Source organism: Xiphophorus maculatus, chromosome 10, assembly GCF_002775205.1.
Source record: "Xiphophorus maculatus strain JP 163 A chromosome 10, X_maculatus-5.0-male, whole genome shotgun sequence".
Taxonomy (NCBI): domain Eukaryota; kingdom Metazoa; phylum Chordata; class Actinopteri; order Cyprinodontiformes; family Poeciliidae; genus Xiphophorus; species Xiphophorus maculatus.
In genome coordinates, this window is record NC_036452.1 from 8,866,670 (window position 1) to 8,876,656 (window position 9,987).

The window sequence follows — 9,987 nt, forward strand, 5'->3', positions numbered from 1 at the left end:
TTTAAAAAGCACAGATTCTTGAAATCTTACAACGGATTCAACTTGTTCAGATAATAGAAGCACAAGTTTAGTCAGGATGCAAGCTGCTTGAATTAGGTTTTCCTTAACAGCTTTAAGTTGCATTTGGAGAAACACAAAAGGTTTACAAATATGATGAATAACTTGTCGACTAAACAAACTATGAGGTTGAAATGCTTTCTAAAGTTTGATATTTCAAACTTCACAGAAAGTAATAAAAAAAATTTCCTCCAGCTATTAGTTTTCAGTGGCAGATTATCAGTGGGCCCCATCAGGCCACCCTTTTGAGGCACCCCTGCTCTTGAAAGTGTAATTTCCTCCACAATTTTTATGATTAACTATTACCCGTCATAAAAAAAGTTTGATTGTCACGAATGATGGCACCCAAACCTGTATTTGCATTAGGATTCATAACGAAGCACTGGTGGTAAAATATTCTGCTTTGAACTAATGACTTACTGTGGAAGCCATTTAAGGAGAAAGCTGAGAATTTGGTGTCTGCTGCTGAGAACCATCCATCACGTCCACAATAAAAGGAGTTTTTTTGCCTGACGGTTGAAATTTATGGTCGCCCTTCTCTGCCCTAATAACTCAAAGCGCTGTGTCAGAGCCTGACAGCCCTTGCCGAAAACAGCAGCCCTGTTATCAATCAAAAAACACTTGCATATGTTTAAACTTTCGCCTGATCAGCAAGACATTTATAGGCTATTGAGTAATAAGATGAGTGGGTCTGCTTCGATGGGGAGGAATGTGGAAGCTCTTGTGATTAATGGTGGCAAAAGGAGAAATTTTAAAGCATGGTTCAAATAAAAAGGAAAAGTACATTTTTGGGCAAGAATTTGGAGAAATTGGGGTAAATTTATGGTTTTTGTAAATACTTATCACTGTATTCAGTCAGTGATAAGTTTTTAAAGCAGAAGTGAAGGAGGAGAAGCAGAAAAAGGACATCTCACTTTATACCAAACATATATGGATTCATTTATTTTAAATCCAACAGAGAAGTGACAAAACAAGTGAGAAGAATAGCAGACAGCTGACAGATAGGCTCTCAGTGTGCTGTCCTGCATGGCAGCAGTGATTTACAGGGCAAAGTTCTAGCAAATGTAAAAAATGTAAAAGAGCAGAGGTGCCACTAAAAGGAGGGAAAAGGAGGACAATGGCTACATCTTTAAACTTGTTATTTTCTGGCTGACCGGTTTTATATGCATTTTTAATAGTATTGTTAAGAAACATAACACATTTCTATAAGATAAAATATTTATTTATTCATTTTTAATAAATGCTTAGGTCTTTCTTTACCCTTTACAACGCACCACTTCTAAATCTACCACTACCTTCTGGCACCGCCTCACTAAGTACCACCACAGTGTGTTGCAGCTCATATTAAAGAGCTATTTTTGCCTTTTGGTTTAGGTGTGCCACCCAAAGATTATTATTGGCCCCCTTCTTGCCTCCCAGTTGAAAACTACTTGGAGACACACATGTGAAAGATGTTACATATTGAAGGTTTTTATCTACAATGGTGCAGCAACACTCTTTTTTTTTTATTTTTGCCTCATGCAGGTATATCTCTGCATGTAAAAAAAAAAAAAATCAAAAAGTTTAGGCATTTCAGTAATTTAATTCAAACCCCTCTGAACTGCTCCTACACAAAGTTTCTGACATGGCTATTATGGCTTTCAGATATTGAAAACTTAATATCATTATATTATAAAATTACAATAAAATATGATCTTAATTAAATACACTGATGCTATTCACATGCTGTAGGCTTTTCCATTGTGTGCAGACTTTTGACATGACAGTTGTCCAGCAGACACTCACTGACACCTTCCTCAAAGAGAGAACGATCATTGTTAAGCAAGCTGGTAGTTCAGAGACTGCTGCATTAAAATGTTTAGTGGAAGGAAAATCTGTGTGACAACTGTAGGATTAGGAAAGCTCTTACACAACTTAGGAGAACTGAAAGGGGAAGTCCATTTAAGAAATTAGGGGAGAATATCTATGCGTGGGCTACAGATGGACAAACGTATTCAGAACATCAACTACAACTATTGTATTCAGTCACTCCTGAACCAGAAATGGCATCAAAAGTTTCTGGGACTGGTCTGGGTTGTTGCCCAGAGCTACAAAACCTTATTTATATGTGATCGTAAATGATGTACTTTATTTGGATTTAACTAAGAAACTGAATTATACGTTTTTATTAGTCTTAAAAGTCATAATCTTAAAAATTTAAATAAAAGTCTGAAAGAATGTCACTTTTTAGGAATAGATGTGCATTTTACTTTCTGAATGTTATTTACTGTAGTACTTTTGCTGACAATGTTCTAATTGAATTACGTTTATTAATTGTATGTCAAAAACTGTCCTCTGTGGTCCATCAACTTTGAAGTGTTTGCATGCACGAAGTCCACAAACTTCAAAAACGAGTTGGAATAAGGATGAAAAGAAAAATCTTACAGAGCTCAAATTCTTTAATACCTTCTGTTCATGGAATTCGTGTTTGGATGATCTTTATCTATCGATCATTCTGCTCCAGAAAACCTAAACGTGCACACACAAGCAGCAGGGGCGCAGCGCATGCGTAAGTTCTCCAATTACGCAAATGTGCAGATAAAAATCTCCAAATTAAAAGGCCACATGTTGCCGAAAACTGAACCAGACGTGAGTGTGAGGTAGGAAACGTCATGTTTCTTCCACCTTCCATCACATTTGGTGGGATCTCTTTTTGATTGGGAGGCTGCGGACTGAGTCAGACGCCGCTGAGGAGGAGGGGGAGGCGGAGTGATCCCTCCTGCCAGTTAAACCAAGTTCTCCCTGGGACCTAGAGCCCACACTGCTGAAGCGTCGCAGGGGATGAAGACGCACGGATTCTGCTCTCTCATTCTGACTCCGATTTAAGGATATTTATTATTTCTTTGCATTTTTCCTGGGCGAGGCTCTAATTAACATTAAAACAATCCTGACCGCTGGCTTTCTCTGATCTCCACATGTCTTTTCCGACCATTTGTACGAGAATCGGGTCATGATCACATCGCCCTTGGTGTCTGTTCTGAGAAATAGCACGAATCCAGCGTGGGAGAGCGGCTCCTCGGTGGGGGAGAAGGGAGCAGCGAACATCAGCCGACTGTCCGTCCACCACTGCGTCTCTCCCGCGGATCCCTTTCGCCAAGCCGGCCGTCTTCCCATCAAGGTGCTGAAAATGCTCACCGCTCGGGCAGGACACATCTTACACCCGGAGTACCTCCAGCCTCTGCCGTCCACTCCAGTTAGTCCCATCGAGGTAAGCATTAAAGCAAATTTAGGGAACGTTTTTTTTTTTTTTTGCGCACAGGAAAGTCAAGCTTCCGATGCAGGTTTTGTACAAAAATGTTGCATCAGACTTTTAGGTTTGCTGTTATTCGCTTTAAATATTTAACTCTGATGTTAAATCTGGAATAACTGCACATACTGAACTATTTAGCAAGCTGGTGACTCTAAACTAACGTAAGCTTTAATGTTGTGCAAACATTCTAGTATAAGCACATTCTGATGAGTTTATTTAGTTTCTCTTCGAGATAACTTCATGCGCAGTGCGTAAAATACGCAAAGCGATCGTTTTTGCTCTCCTGCAAACATTTGCATGTTGACGTGTTTTTATTCCTTTATTACATCTTTTTTTTATTTTTCACAGTTGGACGCAAAAAAGAGTCCGCTGGCCCTTTTGGCCCAGACTTGCTCTCAGATCGGAAAGCCGGACCCCCCGTCCTCTTCCAAGCTTTCCTCCGTGACCTCCAGCGGATCCAGCGACAAGGAGGCCAAATCCGGTCCGCTGAAAATGAGCGACATCGGAGCCGAGGACAAGTCCAGCTTCAAGCCCTACTCGAAATCTTCAGAGAAGAAGGACTCGTCGAGCAGCATCAGTGGAGATAAAACTGGTTTCCGGGTGCCTAGCGCCACCTGCCAGCCGTTCACGCCCAGGACAGGCAGCCCCAGCTCCTGCACTTCCGTGTCGCCTCTACCATCGGAGGGGAAAACCGGGGACAAGGAGGAGAAGAAGGAGTCTGATAGCAATAAAAACGGCACGACTGATGGCAGCGGAAGCCAAAGGATAAATGGAATTACCTCTGACGACAGCACATCTGGACCCAAGGCTGCTACATCAGACTCCACATCTGTTACCTCCTCCTCCGTTCTCGGAACCGGACTGGTAGCCCCTGTCTCCCCCTATAAGCCGGGACACACAGTTTTTCCTTTGCCGCCCGCGAGTATTTCCTATCCTGGAAGTTTAGCAGGAGCGTATGCAGGTTACCCGCAGCATTTCCTCCCGCCCGGAATGACCCTGGACCCCACCAAACCCAGCAGCCAGCTGCTGAGCGCGCAGTTCGCGGCCGCCAGCTCGTTGGGGTGCAGTAAAGCGGGGTCGAGCCCCCTGGCTGGAGCTTCTCCTCCGTCTTTAATGTCCGCCAGCCTGTGCAGAGACCCATACTGCCTGAGCTACCACTGCACCAGTCATCTCTCCGGCGCGTCAGGCGCAAACTGCGCGCACGACGCCGCTCTGAAGTCTGGATACCCGCTCATGTATCCAACACACCCCCTGCATGGTGTGCATTCCTCAGCCCCGTCTTTCAGCGGACACCCCCTGTACCCTTACGGCTTTATGTTGCCCAACGACCCCCTGCCGCATGTTTGCAACTGGGTATCTGCTAACGGACCCTGCGATAAGCGCTTCTCTTCCTCAGAGGAGCTTCTTAGCCACCTGCGGACTCACACCTCCTTCGCCGGGACGGAGAAGTTGATATCCGGGTACCCGGGCTCCGCCACACTCGCGAACGCGGCTGCAGCAGCTGCCATGGCCTGTCACATGCACATCCCTTCAAACGGCAGTCCAGGCAGCCCCAGTGCGCTGGCCCTCCGGGGCCCCCACCACCCGCTCGGACTCAGCAGCCGCTATCACCCGTACTCAAAGAGCCCTCTGCCCGCTCCAGGGGCCCCGGTTCCGGTGCCCGCGGCCACAGGGCCTTATTATTCCCCGTACGCCCTGTACGGGCAAAGACTGACGACAGCCTCTGCCTTAGGATACCAGTGAAGTCGGAGAATTACACATTTATAACAGAATAATTTAGGCCCAATGAGTTTTATATTGGGACTGAATCCACGCCGGGATCAGTGTATTTATTTGCGATAGCTTCAAGCGTGACTAAAATAAAAAAAAATATTATAATATACATTTTATAAGCCTCAACGTGCTTTATTTTATACAAGAAATGTTTGTATTTAGTAAATGTAAATATGATTTTAAATTCTGAATCCAAACTTAATTGTTGACTTTCAGTTTTAAAAACAGGTAGAGGGGAAAAAAAACAATATGACAAACTTACTCCTTCAGATGTGCAATGGATTTATTTTGCAGAGGTAAATGTTGCATTAAGCCCCATATTTTGATCGTCACACAGCTCTAAAAACAGCTGGTTTGTATCTTTATTGTTTTACTTTAGACTCAAGATTTGATTAAATAAAAAATTAAATTAATTGGGTCTAGTCAAGCTCTGGAGAACACATCAATATTTTTTTAAGTTTCTCTGATTTTATTATTTATACATATATATGTATATTAACTTTATTTTAAATATTGTCAGTTTTAGAGTTTATTTTCAGAAAGTCACAAAAGATCAAAATAACAAAAAGCAGTGTTTTTATATCTAAATTAGTAAAAAATAAATAAATAAATATTTTAAGCTATGTATTCAGAAGTACACATTTGGTGAAAAGCTGTGATTTTCAATCATGCATCTGAGCATGCTCTCCATTAATCTTTCGTATTGCTGTTGTGTGCAATTCAACAAACACTGAATGTCACACAGGGTTTTTTATTCTAAAGCTTCAAATGTATTTTAATAATTAACGTTTTTTTTATATTTTGCTTAATTTATATGTGATTTGAGATTGTAAAAGGAAGGTTAAAAAAATTCAATATTAAAGAAAAAAAAGTAGCACCTACTTTTAGTTGCAGCCTGGATTTTATGAGCTGGTGACAGGCATGATCCTTTATTCTCATTGTAATTAAAAAAAAATGCTTAAAACCAAAACAGGACAATTTAATTGTTTTTATTTTTTAAAAAATAACAACTAAGCAACAATTAGCCCATTAAAGTAATTACAGCTGTATTACATAGACAAAAATGAAAATACAGAAGAAAATACTAAATTAATTACCAATTTTTAGTGTTTTGTGCACACAAAATAACTTTGTCTTTTTTGCTCTTCACAGATTGCCACAGGAATTAAAGACTGATTAGCTACTCAATAAGTGGGGCTACCTGCTCCAGTAGAGCCAGCAGTTAACTACTGATGCTTGCAGTTTGTAAACTGTATGTTTCTCTTGGGTTGGTTGTCTCATTGCTTATTAGTGGCACCAGGCAGGGCACTGTGCAATTCTGTTGACATCCCAAATTTGACCAGACAGTGTCCATTTTTATTTTGTGGTACTCAGAAAAATGTAAGGCGAGGCGGCACTTAGCAAATTTTAAAAACTAATAATCAGGCATTTAGCAAAAAGCTGAGAACTGCCACAATTAAAAATTAAGCAAAAATCATTCTGTTTAAAATTTTTTGTCAAGAGCCAAGTTGGGGTGGGATACCACACACACACACACACACACCTGCACGCACGCCCACGCACGCACACTCGAGCTTAAAAAAACATCCTTGGTATGATAAATTTGTTTTCGGTTGTTTTGCAGTTTGAATTATTAATCTTAGAGAGCTCTTAATACCTTCATTGCATTACTTATAGACAAAATAAATGATCACTGATTCAAATGAGTTTAAAATTGCGAAACACATTACCTGTATCCATTTCTAAACTTATCCTTGTCAGTATCTTCAGAAAAAAAGCTAGAATTTAATAAAAATAACTTCCTTTTATTTATTTATATTTTACTGAGACTTAATTGATTGCTTTGGGGACTACTAACACCTCTATGTGGTTGATTGTTAAAAAGTGTCAGAGTATTTAGTTAATTAGTAAATACTTGTACAATTAACTGCAAAACTAAGCTATGCACCTTCATCATCCTGAGCTTAATGAAGGAATATTTAATTTAAAATGTTTCACTGGTGAAGAGTAAAAATGTATTACAACCAGTCAAAGTTTTAAAGCAGCAGTACGTATATGACTAATCGGAAGTGCAACTTCAGCTCCCATATATAAATGTTGGATCTTGAAATATTTAATAACAGTTGAATTAAATTTTTGTGAGCAAGGGAAATGTTTCAGAGGTTGTTTTCTGTCAGCTGACCTGCAGTGTACAGCAACGGGTGGGGGAGGGGCTGAACTGTGCTACTCTATGCTTCACAGAGCTGAGAAAATCTGTGAGAACCTCATTAAAAGGATTTGGAACCAATTGATGGTTTGAAAAAAGCAAACGCTGTATATCATGACATATGTATATTGTGTTATTTCAGGAAATCTACTTCAGTAAAACCCTCTGAATCTCCTTCATCTTACTGATAATTGATTCACCTTAAGACAGACAAGCTTCTAATATGACCGAGTGGCAAACCTCGAAACCAAAATTTACAGTGACTCAGATGTAAAATGTTTCCAGAGCTTTTTGTGATTGCTCTAATGAGGCTGTGAAGCACAGACCTTTAAAAGTTAATCAGTCCCTTAAAACAAATCAGCTAAATCAAGCCAACAGTGTCATTATCCATCCTCAGTAAATCAGACTATTCTCCAGCAATAAGGGGAAGGAAAAAAAAAAAGAATCAGCGCGGTCAGACGTCGTATTCATCAAACCCGCCCATCCGTCATGCAGATGAGGCCCTAAACATAGCCTGGTGATAGATGGCAATAAAGCCGCGATTCAGCACTGCAGTCAGCCAGCCATGAAGCCAGCGTGGGTCATAGACGTGATGCATTCCTGTTTTACTAAAAACAGCACCATTAACATGATGTGAACAAATGGGGCAGAGATCTCAAGAGGCATTTCTCAGAGGTTAATTGATGTGTGACGCTGTGGTATTGATTCACACATGAACCAGCAGATAAACTTGTCAACTATTTATTCTGTAGATTTTCCTCAAATTCATTAAGGGGATAAATTATTTTAAATTTAGCAATGGAATGCAAGCATGTGTAGAATTAAATTATCTTAAAGTGAATATTTACATGGTAGTTCTGGCTTGTGTAATAGCATGTATTACATTTAGTCTGGAAACATTTATTGAATTAAGCAGTTGATGCTTCAATATCCCTGTTTAAAGTGTTTTAATGAAACAACTTTAGATCAAACTGAAAAAGATTAGACAAAATATGAGCTGAAGAACTGAAAAGGTACCAATAAGTGTGCACAGAGATAATGCTAATGGTATTTTAAATTACAAAAATGCAACAAAAAAAAATCCTGCACCCAAATCATGTTTTTTTATAGCAAAGTATCTCAATCAAAAAAATATGACACATTTTTTAAAGTCAATATTTAGGTTCTTTTCAAGATGCATCTTAAGTTATTTGTTTGGTAATGTTTTTTTTCCCTTTAAATCAATGAAGAGTTGCTGACACGTACATTCATATGCATTACGTAGAACTAAAAATGAGCCATATGTGTGAGGAAATTAGCCATTATTAATAAATGTTTATAAGTTGGCTATAATACACTTTTTTTAGCTGTATTTTTAGTCTTTATTATCTAAATTGATAGAATGTACAAAATTGTTAGTCTTTCTAAACTTAGGTTATTAGGATGCATATACTTTCCAACAAAGTGTAGAAAGTATCACTAAAATAAGTACAGAAATAAGCAAATATGTTTCTTCTTTGAGTAACTTTACATTACTAAAAACAACTTTAAACTGTTTGCAGGCAATCAGGGAGGAAAACTTCACCTATAAAGACTTCATGTAATAAGTGTAGAAGTGCAAATGATCTTTGGTCTTAAATTATCAATTGTTCTGTAAGTTAGGTGAGCCCAGGAACACAATGTGAGACGTGGACAACAAATCACAGGTCTTGAGATGATTTTCAAAACTTAAACTAAAAATTTAAGGAATGATTGATAATAGTTGATCAGTTTCTGATAGAAGCTATAAATTGATGCATATTGAATGATTTACTAGTAATTGTAAGAATCCTCTTATACTTTTGTTTTAATATGGGCTTAGATTGAATTGCTACAGTTTTTTGTTGTTGCTTTGGGTAACAATGGAAAACTATGGAAGCCACTAAAATAGCAAAAACAAAAAGCTATTTTGGAAGAAACAAGCACTTTGTAGTGAAGAGCATTAGTCTAATGTTACACTAATAGCATTTGGCCACTTTCTTTAACTTCATCTCGAGGTACTTCACAAAAAAAGGTCAATTTATCCAATCAAACTTTCCAATTTATCCTAGTAATCAAACAATGCAATAAGTTCAATTTATTATTGGAATTGGTTTAAAAAGCAGTGGATTGCATCAAGCCATTGGCTTGCAGGATTCACTCCTACTGGACTAGTGTGTAGCGACAGTAGACAATCGCTTGTGTTGTGTCATTGACTTTGCAGCTGTCTCTTCTACTGAGCATGCATGTAGCGACAGTGGAGAGGAAAAACTCTCCTTTAACAGGAAGAAACCTCCAGCAATAAATAAATAAATAAATAAAACTTCCACCACTTTCTGTATTTAAACACAATATCATGTAGCTTGATGCACTCTTTTAGTTTGATAAAAATGTGATGAAAGTTTAATGCATAAATGGAGAAAATCTTGCAACTTCTTCATTTTCTGGATTGCACATAATTTTTTCTTTTAAGGAACCAGCAACATGTTTTCTTTTCTGTGTTATAGACCATAGAGGAAAAGAAAACAGCAATCAGCAAGTTGGGACCTCAAGGAAAACCGGAAATCAGAATTCTCCAGGAATCTTATTAAATTAGAAAATCATTGAAACTTTCAGCTATTCAGTTCAAGAGGTGAAAATTATACAGAATAATACCGTGATCTGT

General features: G+C 38.8%; 1 protein-coding gene across 1 annotated transcript; it reads left to right on the forward strand.

Annotated features, from left to right (window-relative positions):
• The first annotated feature begins 2,765 nt into the window (after positions 1-2,765).
• LOC102226032 (zinc finger protein 503) lies at positions 2,766-5,226 on the forward strand. Its single transcript, XM_005794598.3, has 2 exons — positions 2,766-3,304; positions 3,695-5,226. The coding sequence occupies exons 1-2, from the start codon at positions 3,047-3,049 to the stop codon at positions 5,087-5,089; spliced, it is 1,653 nt and encodes a 550-aa protein (XP_005794655.1). The 5' UTR covers positions 2,766-3,046; the 3' UTR covers positions 5,090-5,226.
• The last annotated feature ends 4,761 nt before the right edge of the window (positions 5,227-9,987 follow it).